The 18020-nt window shown below is 45.5% G+C and overlaps 1 protein-coding gene across 1 annotated transcript in view; it reads left to right on the plus strand.

Moving 5' to 3' along the window:
* Positions 1-238: 238 nt before the first annotated feature.
* Positions 239-18020, plus strand: part of LOC311323337 (retinoic acid receptor beta-like) — a gene marked incomplete at both ends in the record, with an annotated part of 55261 nt that continues 37479 nt past the window's right edge. The window contains one exon of the mRNA XM_084455538.1: positions 239-425. Coding sequence (XP_084311664.1) covers positions 239-425 — 187 coding nt within the window. The remainder of the gene's footprint in view (positions 426-18020) is intronic.

Genomic DNA, 18020 nt, shown 5'->3' on the forward strand with positions numbered 1-18020 from the left:
CTTGTGTATCTGTCTGTCTCCAGGGCCTCATTGGGTTAAGAGCGTTCGCCAGTCTGTGTGACGCTGGGCCCAGTCTCCATCAACATGCACCCCCGCAGGACCGAGGAGGGCCAGGCCCTGCAGAGCCCGCCCCGGGCCCAGTAACCCGCCGCCAGGGGCCCCTGACGCGGATGGCCGCTCCGCCCGCCTGCGAGGCTGCGCCACGCGTCCCCTCGGCCTCTGCCCCTCCGCCTGTGTGATGAAGACAGCCAGCCGCGCCCAGCCCCGCCGCAGCCCCCCGCTCATCCAGATGAGGCGCTACAGGCCCGGGGTCTACCCCTTCCTCTTCCCCTCGGTCATCAGCTCGCTGCCCCTCCCTCCTCCGCCCTCCCCCAGGCTCCAGGTCCAGCAGCCGTCCAGCAGCGGCAGCACCCCGTCACCTGCAGGTCAGTCCCGCCGCCTCTACCGCTGAGCTCATTACCGCTACTCGCAGTCAGACGAGAAACCGACGGTCCTTATCCAATATTACAGCTTCCTCTCCCAGACTGGCACCCCTCTCAGCCTCAAGTGCCTCTCTGTGTGGGGATCTCTCCCGTCAACACAGACATATTAACGAAGGATTTGGACAAGATTTAATGGAGATGTTTCTGTCCCAGTGCCATCCTGTGGGAATTCCCTGCTAGAGGAACTCGGGGATTCTGCACAGAGACAGGGAGATAATGGGGGTAAGCAAGTGGGATGTCAATCTGACAGAACAAGGCAACAACCGCCCCCAGACAGCATAATCTAGATATAGACGCGCGCAGAGCAGATTATTCTCTCACAGTAATTGGCCCCCGGTGTTTTTTTTTTTCTGCCGATGCCATATTTTGACATCTCAGGTTTCCGTTACCCATCAGGCTGTGTGGCACTACCGCCCCCCCTCCTCCCACTCCTCCTCCTCCTCCGCAGATGTCTTCCTCCCCCAAAAATGTCTCCGACATGAGAACCGCCTGGCAGGTTCACCCCCGGGAGAACTCTCGCTTCCAATACCCAGGGACGAGGTGCTCTGAGGCAGCCTGAGCCCTGCTCTGGGGTGTGTTGGCGTTCTGTGGCGCTCTTCTCCGAAGTCTAAATAAAGACTGCACAGAGACAATGTACCACAACAATTCTGCCTGTTTTCCCTCACTGTTAATATTATTGTCACAAGCTGATGGAAAGCAACTACTGTAGAGTCATGTCTGAAGGCTTGGCTCTTTTAAAGTGCTTTCATTTCTTCAAGGTAACACAACAATTGAGTGGGAGCTGGGTACCAGTAGGTAAGCCTTTCGGAAGCCGACCTTACAGTTCATGTTTCTGTAGCAGGAGGCATCAAGTACCCCTTCCCCTTCCTAGACAGGAACTTGTCTGCTGTTGGGCCTTACCTTACCCCCAGTCCATCTCCTCAATCCTGAGTGCCAAGCTGAGACGCACCAGTGTTCCATTTGTAGGGTCTTTGATACGACTCGGCTGCAGATTGAACCCCCACTTTACAATCTCAGGGTGGACTCTCAACCACAAGGCCACTGAGTTGGCTGCATCCTGTATACTGATGAAAATGTGTCTGTGAACAAGTCAGCTGACATGAGTTTGAAACATCTCATCAGAAGGTTACCTTCATAACATAACTATGCTATACTCCTGGAGCTTGCTCGATCGCCTTGTTGAGAGGGGTCAGGGAAGAATTTTTACAGCTCACTTATCTGGCCCCCGGGTGATTACTGTTTTTTTTGCTTCCCTCTGGAATATGTAGAGGTGGGTCGTACGCCCACCTCCCTTGTTCTCTGTAAAGCGCATTGTGTTGCCTCTGGGTATGAAATGCGCTATACAAATAAAGCTTTGATTGATTGATTGATTGATTGATAACTAATCGGAGCCACCTCAATGGGGCGGGTGTTGGGGAAAAAGAAAACAATGGGCCTCATTCACCAATATCTTCTTAAGTTCTGTTCTTACATTTCTTCCTAAGAATGTTTCTAAGGAAAGCTCCCGTCTGATTCACGATGTGTTCGTAAACCGCTGGAAGAGCTTGCACCTGCCTTCTCTTAATGGCGAATCTCATGGTTTCTCAAGTTCAAAGCTGGCCGCTCACATGAATTAGCATAGGTAAACTCCAGTCTGGTGATGGAGACTCTAGCCCCATATAAGGATATGCAACTCCAGGGTCGTGCGCAGATGTCACTTCTCTGAATGAATACCGGTGATTCGCACCCTCGACTTGCCAGCTTTTCGATAGCATAATGGTTTAGGTTGGGTTGTGTCAGGTGCGTTAGCAAGTCAGAGGACTGCATGTCGAATCCAGCATGGGCAATCAAAATCTGATTTTAACTCAGCCAAGTAGGCCTCCTACTACGAGGAATTTGCCTTGGTGCATAAACATAGTGAGGCAGAACAGTGCAAAATGTCAACGTGATAGAATACAATATGCAAGCCTACAGTCTACAAAAATGTAGGCTACAGTATATAGCCTACACAGCTCTCAACGATAGCAGTTGACAAAAGAGGTACCCTACTTATCTGATCTTATCGACATACTGTAGAAATGGTCCTTATTGTGTCATTTGTAAATTGAGTATTGGATATTTCAGTGTGACTGGACATTAGGCTGCATGTGACAAATAAAGGAATCGTGAATGTTTAATCTTGAGGAGAGATATGCAGGCCACTGGAGGGGGGCCGGCGTGCCCACCGTTGTCCGAGTTCGACCAGCGCGTTGGTGCCATAATAGGGACAACAGCACTGTTGGGTGTGCGCGCCGCTGGCGATATGGATACAGACACCAGGGACACGGACAACTACCCCCTCTCCGCAGCAGACTCTCCGTCTAGCGCACTAACACACACCCAACTGTAGAATTGAGGTGACTGCAATCACCAATTGATGAAATGGTCATGGATTTGTTTGTATTATATGTAGGCCTATACAGCGAAATCTCAGTGCTTTTGCAGAACGGTCAAAGAATTAAAACAAAACACAACACTCGTTAATTTATACCAAAATCACAAATTATTAACACACAATCTAAATATTTTATCGACATCTTCAAGACTGATCAACACGAATAACAAGCTATTCGGAGCGAAATGATTTAAACGATGACATATCAGATATTCTGACGCACACGTTTACAATGGAAATTATGGTTATGATTAGGACACGTTATTGGGAATTATGCAAATAGAATTGTATTTCAATCATATATCATCCATTAGCTGAGAACAAATCCCAGATGAGAAACCATTGGTGGATGCCAGAATTTTCTTAGAGACGGCGTGAGTACAGTTTAAGAAGAAATGCTTCTTAAGAACTTCTTTACTTCGTTTGTGAATGAGGCCCAATAGTCTTGAAAAACAAAAGACTCCTCGAGTCTAACTTCAATGGAGAGTTGTTTTTTTTGTCAGTGATTGAAGCTGAGGTATGTTTTGGCGAAAGAAATGAAAAGATACCTGTCCTTGTTGTGATCTGAAAATGCATGTGAACCTTTGACCCCAAACGAATTCAGATGAAAAAAACATTGCTGTAATGAGCATCATAGAAGGCACACAGTTGAATTGGTTGAGATGAAGGGACCTCCCTCAGTCCCTTGGGAGGGTCACCTGATGATCACGCACTGTTCTACAGTAGCAGTCAGGTCCTCCCAGACTCCCAGAACATTGCTCTGTTTCACAGAACCCTCGTAGTTGAGGGTCCCCTGACGAACTCCGATGACCCAGTCAAGATCAGGGAGGCGCTGTGTGTGTGTGTATGTGTGTGTGTGTGTGTGTTTGAGAGAGAGAGAGAGAGAGATGGAGAGAGAGAGAGAGAGAGAGAGAGAACGTGTCTGTGATCTATTTGGGAAAAAGCAGTGAAGACGTACAGTACCACACACAAAAACACCTCTTCCAACAGAGAATTATTCTCCTTGTCCGGACGGTTGAACTGACTGAGCTGTGCTGTACACTTTAAGCACCTTTGAGGTGCTACATGTATGACGTGCTGCCACTAGAGATGCTAGGGGACAGGGGGGGTCTACCTTGCGTCCGTCAACGCGCGCCTCAGTAGTTGGAGAAACAGAGGGATGTGTCAGGGGGTGATCGCCCGCTCCTCTCTTCCCCTGCACTCTATCATCCAACCATCTGTCAGGGAGTTTTCTCTGAGCGCCACACCGGCTCCTCGTCTGTCATCCTCCGCTCACTCCACCCCCCTTTCTCCAAACGTCTGGCGGCCAGGAGGAGGAGGAGGAGGAGGAGGGTTACCCATGCTCTCCCCACCTGTCAGAATGTTACCTGCACATGACCCCGCTGAGGATTATCAAAGCTTTTTATCTGGCGTGCACTATGTTAGCACTTCCTCATCTACCATATGAGGAGAAAAAAACGATTTATACCGTGGCAACATTCCTTCTCTCCTTCTTGCAAAATGTATTTTTCCCTTTCAATTCACAGGGAACGGTGAGGATTCAAATGTCACTTTTGTAGAAAACACAGCATGATGAATAGAAAAGGTCAGGTGTGAAATAAAAGTTATAAAGCAAACCAGTCAGATATCCCTGATTGTATGTTCCCTTCGCCATTAAGGGCATAGAGGCAACCTTTTCACTTTTTTATTCATTCATTGTTAACACTGCATTAGTTAACACTAGAATACTGCAGGAGGCACTTGAACGGCTGGAATTTCCTGAAGTATTAGTTCTTGTTTTGAAGGTTTTCTTGTCTGGTCTGGCCTGCTGTCTCTGATGAGTCACCTGCAGGGCCCTGGATACAGAGGACTGCTCAGATACGGCCTGCTGTTTAATGGCTCTTGCAGCTGATGACAATACAATACATCATTTGGTCCGTCCTTTGAGAAATCACTTAAGTTGAAAATAATGGGTGACTGTGTTGGGCGTCTGTGCTTTCTCTCAAATACTTCAGCACTGACACACATCCTTTTTTCTTCTCTCTCTGTCTCTCTCTCCCACGCACACATGCACACACACACTGGACACATACAGTACTGTACACACACACACACACACACACACACACACAAGCAAATACAATATATACTAATCCTGCCTAACCCTGTAGATTCCTGAGAAAAGTGAATACGTGATGTTTGAGCACTAACCTATCTTATCTCAACAGATACAGGTTATATTTATGTGAACTGAAATGAGTGGGAAAAAAAACTTTTCAAATGGTTCACGTAAGTAAGCAATGAGACATCATCTTGAACGGCAGTGCCAATACGCTCTCTCTTTCTCACACACACACACACACACGCACGCACGCACGCACACACACACACACACACACACACACACACACACGCACACACACACACACACACACACACACACACACACACACACACACACACTCTTTTTCCACACATTTCCCGTGGTCTATTTCTATTCCCTTTCTCCTTCAGAATGCTTTTCATTCTGTCTGTCTGTCTGTCTGTCTGTCTGTCTGTCTGTCTGTCTGTCTGTCTGTCTGTCTGTCTGTCTGTCTGTCTGTCTGTCACGTTATCTCAGTATCTGTCACACAGTATTTAGGTCACATGCGGTTTTCTACATCCCCGTCAAAACATGAATAATGCAGAGTTCTCTCATTACACCATGTGCTAACCCTCTGAATTGAAAATCAATGCGCACTCAAGTGGTGGGTAAATTAGATGTAAGCAACGTGCCGCTCCACAGAGAGAGAGCTATGGAGGGGGAGCGTACTCATGTAATCTTTAATTCTTTACATGTCTTATCTGTATTACTTAGTTACTAATGAACATAAGCCTCTTTGTTCTCTGTAGCACTCTTCACCTATTGTCACCTATTTTCCCTTCCTGTTGCTTTGTGTCAGCGGCCATCAGACTCTATAGTATAACAGTGCCTGAGTGTTTCTGAGTGTTTCTTTCTGAGTGTTGTGTAGGGTGCACGTATGTATGTATATATGAATATTACTAGACATATCTATACAGTCTGTATATGTGTACGCATTCTATACTTTACACATATTGTATGTATGGATGTATATATTCCTTTGTTCTATTTATGCTTATTGCTATTATGTATATTCTGTATTCTGCATTTCCATCCTTTTGCTGTAATTTTCTACTGCTGAAATGTCAAATTTCCTCCTACGCAGATAATTTAAGTTGATATACATATGTATCATATCTATATCTATCTTCCCTAGCAGTGTGAACAACAACATTACAGTCCAATTAATTGTAAACACACATAGTGAGGTGGATGTGTGTTTACAATGAATTGGACTGTAGTGTTGTTGTTCACACTGCTAGGGAAGATAGATATAGATATGATGGGATTCTGCAGTATGTCGTTAAGAACCCTTGAATACTGTGCGGATACTGAGATGGTTTCTCCTCCCAACCCCTGAGTGCACTCGCTATACTGAAGAGTCTGCCCTAGAGGTACAATACCCGGCACTTTCACAGGCCTTGACGGGATCGCATAAACACACACACACACACACACACACACACACACACACACACACACACACACACACACACACACACACATCTGGCACACATCTGGAGTTTTCTAATGAGGGCCTTCGGTCTCCTAGACTCTCCACTCTGGCGTTGGCCATCAATCCTCTCCATTCATGAGCTGTCAGGGGACATGAGCTTCATCTTCTCATCAACAAATTCCAAAATGATGTTGGTTCTGACACGATTTGGTTTGATCAGAAGTGAAAAACAAACTACGAGGTCTCAACTTGAGGGCACAATAACATTTTCGCTCGCTATAAAAAATAAATCACTTTTGTTGTAACTTTCGATTCATGCTGCTTTGATTACAGAACTCAACCGTAGCCGAAGGTTTGCCACTTCCGTCCTGAGTCACAGAGGCGCTCCTCATCCATGTACATAAACTCATCGGAGGCTCGTCCTGTGTATGGTGACCTGGCGCTGTCGCCCCAGACACACGGAGCTGCTTTATTTCTCTGTAACACTGACACCAGCATCATATCACGTGGCCCCTCTGTGTCAGTTCTAGAAAGCCAAGGGGCTGGCGGGAACGTATAGCCGGCCCCGGCCGTCCTCACAGTGGATTCTCCATGGTAGCCACACATAAATCACAAAAATGGCCCCTTTTGTACGTTCATTAATAGGCACAACATGCGTCCATACAAAACCCCAACTATTCTTTGAATGGACTTTGATTGAAAGCCAGGCTTTTTTAACGGCGGCATTCTCATTCTCACCCTGTAGCAGCTTGTCTGGCTGTCCAGGCTCCTAATTTATTACCCCTTGAAGATGAGACAATGAAAAAGCAGCTCTCTCAGTGCGCTGTTTGCTCTGAGGGGCCCGAGCTACAAAGCGGCCCAGAGATCATCTCTTTGTTTGGGAGAGATGCGTCGCGCTAAAAAAGACTGGGTACTTTTTTTTTTTTCTTAAGGTGGTGGGTGGCAGGGGAGTGGAGGAGGGGTTCCAGCCCAAACCATCAGCGGGGGTGAAGTGGGGGTAGGGAGAGATGGGCGTGTGGCTGGAGAGAGATAGAAAGAGAGAGTTAAAAGAGTCAAACGCAGGACAGGGTGAATTTTCAGGTCACACCCCGGCGGATTGATACTGCATCAGTTGCTTCCATTAGAATCTGTAAGCACTGCAGTTCCTGCTCCTTCATGGGTGTACGGCTCTCCCACAATACTGTGAGGGTTTGATCACAACTACCCGGTTTCCTCTAGCTCAGGTTTACCTCTTACTACAGATGTGGTGAGAATCTTTTAAGTGCAGACACAAATAGAACCTAGTTGTTATGGAGAAAGGCTGTTAAGGTGGAGACTGTTTTCCAGTGAATTCTTGCGTTTGATCTCCATCAGAAATGAAAAAAGGTATTGGGAGTGAGCTGCGCTTCCTAAGCTCCGCACAAAAGAGATAATAAATGCTTTTTGTTGTGTGTATATGGAACCTGCATTAAAGAGGGGGTCTGAACAGAAAGCTCCCCGCCTGCACTCAGAGATAAGAAGGAAATATGTTCTCTCTCGTTCACAGAGAGGAAGATGGACTCACTCTGCTTAATGCGCCCAGGACTCATGAGAGTCCTTGAGAATAACATGCAGACCTGTGCTCTGGTAGATACACACTGCATAGAGACGGTGACGGTGACATTCTGTACATATACCAAAATAGGAACACACACACACCAACAGGAACACACACACACACACACACACACACACCAACAGGAACACACACACACACACCAACAGGAACACACACACACACACACACCAACAGGAACACACACACACACACACACACACACTCCTGCAGGACGCCAGACTTTTAACTCAGGCTTATGATCAGTCATATAGTGATCACATGACCATATGCAGCATGTGCACGCGCGCATGTGTGTGTGTGTGTGTGTGAAAGAGGCCGGGTTCCCACAGACGGCCTGAGCCCCCCTGTCTCTCCTGTGATTGGTCACGGTGTGGCACACACACTGAGGCGCTGTGTGCACGCCCCTACGCTGGTCAGCAGCTAGTATGATATGCTGGGCAGGGCCTTTGTGCACCAGCCTGCTATGTACGTACAGCCCCAGGCTACATCAGCACTCATCAGTTAGATGCCTGTGTGGGAAACTGGGGTTTGATTTAACCTTTATTTAACCAGGTTTGTCCCATTGAGAGTAAAAACATGGATGAGGAGCACTATTGTGTGTGAGGGTAGAGGGGCTGAAAGAGTTAGTTTGATCTGATCTGCGGGCAGCACACACAGGCTTCTATCTTAGGGTTTGCCCTTCTGCTGGTACTGCAGGCTGAAGGTCCCTCCAAGGCCTGAACAGATCTCTGTAATTGAGTGAGTTTTTCTTGGGGGAGGACCAGCAGACTGGCGAGCTGCGTTTCGGTGGAGAGGAGGAACAAAAGGTTGTCTACGTGGCGCGTTCTCTCATGGAGGGAGCCGGGTAGCCATGTTTATTTGCATGGATGGGCGGGAAGCGGCCTCTGAATGGCGCGTCGTCGGTGAGGCAGTGCAGAGCTGAGCGCAGCACAGTCAGAGGATTGATTAAACAATAACTAGACGGATGTTAACAGTGCTGGATATAACAAAGAGGAATAACAAACAGCTCAGTGACAGATCGGTGATTCAGCTCTCAGCAACAGCCAGCATTCATTCAGCCACCAACCCATTCATTGTAAATGCCACTGAAACACCTTAATGAGTAATGAAGGATATGAAAATGTTCAATACTTTACAAGTAGAGGCTACTATTGCACACAGTTGAATTTGTGTCCATTTTGTACCAGGACACCTCAAGCTCAAATTCAATATTCAACATGTAACTCTGAAGAGAGAACCAGATCTTGAACATTGAAAACTGGCGCTTGAATAGTCGGTTGAGTAGTACTGTACTGTTTCTTTCTCGGTCACACTTCTCTGTCCACCTCTCTCCTGTCTCTCTCTCTCTCTCTCTTTCTCTCTCTCTCTCTCCACCTCTTTGACCCCGTCTCTTGCTTCCTCACACCGGATCCCAAAGACACGACCCAGTGCCCCGAACCAGCTGCAGAGAGAGGAAGCGCTAACGGCACATTTACTGGCTCGACTGTTTAGCCTGAAAGAGCCACGATGACCACAGGGTGACCTCACCGGGCTTTTCACCTCTGACCCTTCGTTAGCTCTGACTTCTGGGGGAAATGGCGGAGAGAAACTTTGGCGACTGTAGCTGGTATTTTCGGGAGAGACGCTGGATAGGACCGGTGGTGCGGCACGGAGGATGCTGGAGGAGGAGAGAGGTCTCCGGTCCTATGGGAGGAGGGGATGGGGGAGGACTAGTGGGGGGCGGGGGGGGGGAGGGTTGGGGATACTCTGTGAATAAAGAAAGACAGAGAGCGAGAGAGAGAGCGAGAGAGAGTGGCAGAGAGAGAAAGGAAGAGACAGAGAGGTGCAATGGAGTAGGGGGGGGGGGGGGGCGGGGGGGTGTGGTTTGGTTTGGTCTGGACCAGGCACCAGGGCAGGGTCATTGTTGGCCCACAGGAAGGCCCTCCTGCATTCCTGTCCTCTGGGTGACCCCTCCTCTGCTCTCCTCCGAGGGGGCGCAGGAGTTATTGGGTAATCAGCCCCTGTCAGCACCTTGGTTATGCTGCATGGACTCCATCCAATAATGTGAATGGGACTTGTAATAGCACCTGATGAAAAGTAAGTTTGCAGTGAAAAGGCGCTCCTCCGAGTGTTTCTGCCTCCCCCCTTCTCTGTGCAACCCCCCCCCCCCCCCCCCCCCGCCCCCCTTTCCTGTTTCCTGTTCCGTTAACATGTGGGTGTGGCGGTCACCCCATACACGGCAAAACTCGGGAGGAGAGCTCACCTCCTCACTGGCCTTGTCTCTCTCTCTCTCTCTCTCTCTCTCTCTACTTCTTTCCTATCTGTGTCTCACTATCACTATCACTATCTGTGTCTACACTTGTTGCTATTGTCTCCGCTGCGTGCCGTGCGTTTGGAGAGCTATCTGTTTTCCTTCAGGATGGGTGAGACTCACAGAGAGAAAATAGTCCAGGATGAGAGCGACTGAAATGTATTGATTTTCTGGCACCAGCCTGCTTAGATTAAGAAATGCCAATACTAGGATTCCACCCCGACTCTCTGGTTCATGTTAAGTTCACTTGTCATTTTCTATAATTCTGATAAAATCAAGATGCTTAACCGTGATGTAGTTAGCCTGCCTGGGCTGCCCTAGGGCTTTCTGATTGAATTAGGCGTCTGTGTTCTGCCATTATGTACCAGCCTGGCTGAAGGATGCACACCACTTAATGGGGGCAAAACTTATTGCTTTTCTCAAAGGGTGAATTTTAAAAACCAAGACTGGCTGTTCATAAATGAAGTCATTAGGGGTCTCCAGTAAGCTGCCTGATAGCTGATATACAATTGTTATTTTCCTTTGGAGGTAGAACTGTGCAATCGCTTTTATTAATAGCAGAACAGATACAGCGCAACAGCACAATAGATTTTTATAATGTTATTATTCAAGTATTTTAAAGTCTGTTTTGTTGTGTTTTGTGTTTCATGCGAAGTATGTGTGTGTGCGTGTGTGTGTGAGTGTGTGTGTGTTTACGTGCGCATGTATGTGGTGTCCACATCTGAGATGGCCATCAATAGAATTAGTGCAGAGGGAGAGATTAGGGGACTTTGTGTGCTAATCTCTGTGAAATCACAGGCCCCAGGGGTGAGCTGCAGAGATAGCAGGGCAGCTCTGTGATCAGACGGACCAGGGCTCACCGCGCGAAGCTGCCTGAACGCCAGTAATCCCTCCCCGAGCCTCCCTGGCTGACGGCAGCTCCCTCGCAGCCAACGCCGCCAGTAGGGAGGGGGAGAGGGGCTTCTTTTAAGGACAGTTCATCTTCCCCAGGACTGAGGAGGCACTTGGAGGTTAAGGAGGGAGGGGGGGGGTTCTTTGAAGAGAAAGTTTTTAGTGATTTTTACAATTCATTTAACACATTCTGATGAGAGTGACGTGATATGCATAGTATGCCTCCTTTCATCCACTTTCTATTGAAGCTGATACAGAAATAAAATAGCTTTGTTGATGTGGAATGAGAGGCAGGGGAACAATATGCCAAAACAATGACCGCCAAAGGATACGTTACATGTCATCTTTAGTTTGCTCTTCAAAATGTGTTCATTCTTCAGGCTCAACTTGTGAATAAAACACTTGAAAAACTACAATTCTCTCACCCCTGCTAACAGACACATACACACACAACCGCTTACCGTGAATAAGAATGAGCCCAGCACACTCAGTACTGTAGCTATGTGAGAGAAGAGTAAACAATGGAAGCGAACACATTAAGACACTTAGACTGAAGTGTAAGTACGGCAGCTACATCCACCCAAATTTCCACAGGGGAGTCATAGCTGTAGGTACTTAGGCTGTTAGCTGTAAATGAGCTCACTTTATTGCCCGCTAGTTTGGAATGGCTCTCTCCTCCACACATCCCTGGCCAGCGCTGCTACGCGTCTTCAATAAGTTGTGCGTATGGTCAGTGTTTATTAGCTATTGTCCTAAGTAGCAGGAGTCCTGGGTTCCCTGATGCCCTGATCCTAACATGGGGAAAATTCATTATGTTTCTAACTTCTATGTTCTCAATCACTTTGACTGTCAAATTAATCCATTATGTAGCTAGACCTAATGAATGTATATGGTGATCCTGCAATCATTACTGTGACATGATTGGATCAATGATTATGATTTTCACTGTTGGACTGAAAAACATGAACACAAGTTACAGTTGAGACAATGGTACTGAATTCATACACCATGCTTCTTAAGAGTTACAGGTTATACAAGTTATTCTTAGAAAATAAGTTAAACTCCATACATAAAAGTGTGTGCAGTGTGGGCTTGTCAAAAACAGAGCAGTGGATACTGTACTTGTATGCCTATTCACCATGGTAAAGATCACCTTGGATTACTTTACCTCCATATCTATAAATGTTGAGCATAACCTTCTTTGTGGAGTTTGCATGGACTCCCTGTGTTCGCAAGGGTTTCCCCCATAAAGTCGATACGAAAACATGCAGAAGAGCAGATCGCTAACACTGTCCGTCCCTGACAAAGACAGACAGGAGCACTTGGTTGGTCCCCAGGCGTGGTTCATGCACGCACCTACTGTCTGCCCTTGGGGGAAGGACGGGGTGGGTTAAGTGCAGGAGAGTAGGGCTGGGTATTGGCAAGGACCTCACGATACAATACGTATCACGATACATGGGTCACGATACGATTGTATCACGATACACTGCGATACAATATGATTTTTTTTTTTTTAAATACAGCTAAGAATACAACTCCATCCCCTGCTTCCTGGAGGGGATCCTGAGGGCGGAGGGAATTTAAGGACATTATAAATCCATTTAAAACATGAATTATGTATCTATGACTGAATTCTATCCTTCATTTTATATATCTATATCGATTCCCTGTCTTGTGCAAATAAATAAATAAATAAATAAATAAATAAATACTATATATTATATATATGTATATATATTTATATGTATCGATACTGTACCGTGGAAAATCAATACAGTATCTTGGAAAAAAATATTCCATGTACTGCTGTATGGATTTTATTGCACAGCCCTACAGGAGAAGCATTTCATCGGCGACCCTGATGTGTGTGTGTGTTCCCATGTGTTGCTCATTGTACTTGTGTGTTAGAGTGTAGTGTTGCATGATGAATAAAGACTTCTTCTTCTTCTTCTTCTTCTTCTTCTACTTCCCTGACCTTTGGCTCTTCAATAATGGTGAAAAGAATATTGTTGTACGACATCCCTATTGTATTGTTCATTTTCAACTGTGTCTTTAATGTTTTTTTCAGTTGGAGTATTTATTCAACTGCGGGGATGGCTAAATTATTTCTGCTCTTGTAAAAGGTTGGAATCTTCTACAGTGTACACAGCAGTATACAGTATCAAAGTGAATATCTACAATACCGTAGGTAGTACAATTGTTTTGATGATGAGAAAGAAGGTAAAAAGGAATTCTCTAAACGGATCAAAGGGTCACCCAGAGGTAAAGAACACCAGTCTCAAAAACAAAATACCCTTACTTTCTTGGTGAATGAACTTTAGAGAAAGATGATGGATGTAAGTGTACATTCTGTGTGTTTGGATTGTGATTTTGGCATCAACTGGTCTCTTGGTTTGGTCAGCTTGGCCCTTCATCTATTCCTTCTCTGCAGAACTTCGTCCACCTGGAACTCATTTGACACCGTTTTTAAGAGACAGGTTTTCTTTAGAGACCTGTGTGTCAGGGATCACAGAGTAATATGAACACCAGACAAGTCCTTTATTTTTTTTATATATTTTTTTAGATTATTGGATGTGAAAGCATTGCTTGCATTGAAAGCAATCCTTCAACAACTAGGTTACGTACAGTAGGTTAGGCTTATTTCTGGGTTTACAAAACATGCAGTACAAAGTAACAGAGCATGCATAAAAGCAATTCTCCAACACCTATCTCCAATGTGGTCCCAGGTGATGGACAAATAATGCTGCCAACAATGAATTAAAAAGCATTATAATGTTATAAACTTTTTTTTAGAACATACTGCTGAAGCAATGATGGCTGATGTTGGTTAAGGAATAATGCAGGAATTTGAAAGTGTGCTTGCATGAGTAGACAGTCATTCCTGGACTGAACTGGGAGGAACAGTGAAATGAATCTGAAAACATGTTTACATTTCATCATGTGTTTCCTGGTCTGCCTCTGATACAGTAGTTACACAGCTACACCGACGAGTGCTTCAACCAACCCACAGCAATGGAAAATAAAGATAAGTTGCGAACAAAAGATTTTATGTGCACTCTTTTCTGCAGTAACTAACTTGTGGCTTGCCGCTTTTGTCATGTGGCCTCAATTAAATTAGCCTACCAGTGGACTGAGTGGAACTATACATAGATATCTGAACTCTAAATGACTCGGAAGAATTACCACAAGTGCTATAAACAGCCTCTCCTCATGAATATATTATTAAAGGTTTTCTCTTGACCAAGAAAAGTGAAAGATAGCTGAAGCTGGCGATCATACAGTGTGCTATCCACTGTTTGCTGCTTGTTGAAGCGTTTTGCATGCAGAGCTCCCACGCAATCGACTGTAGAAACGTCTGCTGGCTGTCCTATGAGTGCGCTGCTCTGAAAGAAAACGTCAAGCCTAGTCCGGCATTATTAAATGATCAGCTGTATACTTTTATCGTCACAGCCTGGTGCGTTTTGGGCAGTGGCTGCCAGGAGCCTGGGGGCACCGATGCTAAAAAGTGGCTTATCTTGATGGACGGGTTCATTATCACCTTCTAATTACAGGTGGATTTCCAGGTGTATTCATTACTTGTGCGGGATGGCTAATGGGGAGTGTGTGTGTGTGTGGGTGGGGAGGGGGGGGGGGTTATTGTTACAGTGGGTGAGCAGCAGGGGGTCAGGTGGTGTACGTGGGGGGGCCTAGGGTTCCTTTTCAGCTCCGTTGTCGGCCGTGTTGCAGTATTCATGAGCTCTGTGGTGATCGTTCTCCCTTCAAAAAAGGAGCAGAGCTCTTTCTCTCTCTCTCTCTCTCTGAAACATCATGTCCATCTGACCGTTATATCATGTTATGGCAGGGTACAATGACACGAAGAGAATTCAGAGGCATTCCAGGTTAACTGAGTAGCAATTTGTCAGGTTTGTCTTAGGTGACATGTACCAAGCAGTAGGACTGCTGTCAGTGATAGTTTGGCATTGTAACTATGGGATCAGTGTCGATTTCATGGAATTGACCCCCTTACATGCCCTGCTGCTGACTTTGTGTGTTCTTATCTGAGCAATAAACATACTAGCTAGTACACATAATCAGTGCTGACGTCCTCTTATAGATTACATAGCTTACATGGCATAATTGGGAAGAACGTGAAAAAAAGTTGTTTTTTAGGGATACCTTTATTATTATGCTCCGGCTCATTCCAAGTCAGGACATAGCCAATTAAACTGGTGATTTTAGCAGCATGTTGAAAGGCTGCTGTAAAGCCTGTAGGCCTACTTTAGAATTATGTTTTCCAATAAGAGACATTCGCTTCCTTATTGGCAAATTAGTGAGCCCACTTGTTTGGGCTCACTAACAAAGGTGCCCCTCGTTTAAAGATGAATGGAAGCGGAAGCACAGCTCAGCAGAAGCATGAAATGATTCTATCAGCTACTCTTGAGAACTTGAGAATATCATCTGAAAAACCAGCAAGCTGTTGGGGTCTGGACATTAGTTATGTTGCGAGATCCAACAGGGTTCATGTGGCACATGCAGGGCTGTAATGGACAGTTGACATAGTCCTGTTGAGGTGCAGACTCCTACTGTTCCAACCAAACAGACAGCCGTGCAGACAGACTGGCAGGCAGGCAAGCAGACAGACAGACAGAGGGAAAGTAGGCTATGAGAACGGGACAGAGACTGTACGTGTTGAGAGAGACAGAGACAGAGAGAGAGACAGAGAGAGAGACAGGGAGAGAGAGAGAGAGAGAGAGAGAGAGAGAGAGAGAGACAGACAGAGAGAGAGAGGGAGTGTGAGAGAGATTTCTGCCTATTATATCAGCCAAAACATCAGCTATGAATTATCAGCAGATCTTTGGAGATGTGACTGTCTTATCTACTGTCTGGGTTATGATAGTGATGTCTCTAATTAAATCACAATCTAGAGTTATGCAAAACAAACTGTTGTTTATGGGTGTGGTGTACCTTGAGGGATTGTCTGTACAATTTATGTACAAGATCTGAATTGATAGCCTTTTTAAATGGCTTTAACATATTTTAATAGACCTCTCATCGGACAATAATTAAGAAGCATTTTGGAGCAACCAATAAATTGTTTCCTTCTAAAACACATGGAAACCGGCCTCATGCCTCTTAATAATACATGTTTTACTCATTAGCCGCTGTTTCAAACATACATTTCACGCACCATATGCAGTCGAAACATTGCTATTACAATGAGTGGAAATGATTTACTTTTATAGAGTGAAAATCATTCGCTGGTGCAACGTAGCAGAATTCCACTTTTATTAAAAATAAAATTTAAAAAAATAAAAAATAAAAACTGCATTGGGTAGGCTATTGCTCACAATGCATTAATAGCCGACAAATAGCTCGCTTGCTATATTGGAAACGCGCCAGTTAATTCGAAAAGAAAATTAGGCGAGCTGTATAGTAAAATAAACCCGCTTCATGAGACCATTAAATAGATTAATAGCTTTCCTGAATTTAGACAGATGCTTTTGTCTAAGAAAAAAATCGTATATTGTGTTCTTTCTAAGGAAAAGAACATTTCTCTATTCGCGTTTCTCTCAACTGCCTCGCCACGCTGCAGAGCTTCTGCTGGTGGAGGCTGTGAGAATCCTGGGACTTGGTGATGTCAGACCGGTTGGGTCATTTGAAGGTTAGCAGCCTCGGAAGGGTTCATAGAAAGTTCACTCGCATATATTAGGCAATTCAATCTTTCATTCTCTGTGACAAAACTAGTAGGAAATGAGCTGCATGGAGGCAGGATAACCCATTCGTCATCGAAGGGGCGATGTGGTTTTAAAACGCGATCTAGGCTATGTTATTTATAAAAGAATATTTCTATACGGCGGACTCGATTGAAGACAGTCTCATGTGTTGTTACCGTGCGGGTCGGGCCGTGAACAGTGTTTCGCGATAAACACGCTGGGATTTTAAGGAGGTGACTCGCTGACACCCCCTTCGTTGCAATATCTGGACATCACAGGAACATGGCAAATTATCATTTGGATCAATTTCAAGCGTTTAGCAGTAGTGCCTGTCATAATTCATGATTCTACTGTGGGAAGAATACAAAGATTTTACGTGCCATAAAGGGACAAGAGTTTGATGGAGTTCTGTGCACTTATGTTTGCGATTCTCATTCATACTAAAGGACGAAGCATATAATCGCATACTGTTGCGAAGCGACATCATGTTTGACTGTATGGACGTGCTCGCCGTGAGCCCTGGACAAATGCTGGATTTCTACACTTCCAGTCCCTCTTCGTGCATGCTGCAGGAGAAGGCTTTGAAAGCGTGCTTCAGCGGACTCACCCAAAGAGACTGGCAGCATCGCAGGAGCGCACAGTGTAGGTTCAAACTTCACTTCTTGTATTGTAGTAGCATGCATTAATACAGGCTAAAATTGATAATTTGACAGTCTACTAGCAGGTCGAAGGTGTCCTGTCCACTTGATTTGTTGTTTTGATAATAAGCCTGAATATCAATCCTCTCTGTTTACAAACGGTGTTTCAACTACTTCTGCTTATTAGTGCTTATTAATGAATTATTGCCATCTTTCATACGTAGCTTACACTCGCGCGCGCATGTAACACGCACGCACGCACGCACGCACGCACACACACACACACACACACACACACACACACACACACACACACACACACACACACACACAATTGAAGCCTACTTTGCCTCTCCTCCCCGTTAGGTTACCCCTTAAATCATGATAATGTGCGATAAGCTGTGTGAGGGCAAGAGTTGTCTGTCATGCCACAGAGTCAAGTATAGGTGTCACCTTTTT

Source organism: Borostomias antarcticus (assembly GCF_949987555.1).
Source record: "Borostomias antarcticus genome assembly, chromosome: 21".
In the NCBI taxonomy this organism is placed as follows: domain Eukaryota; kingdom Metazoa; phylum Chordata; class Actinopteri; order Stomiiformes; family Stomiidae; genus Borostomias; species Borostomias antarcticus.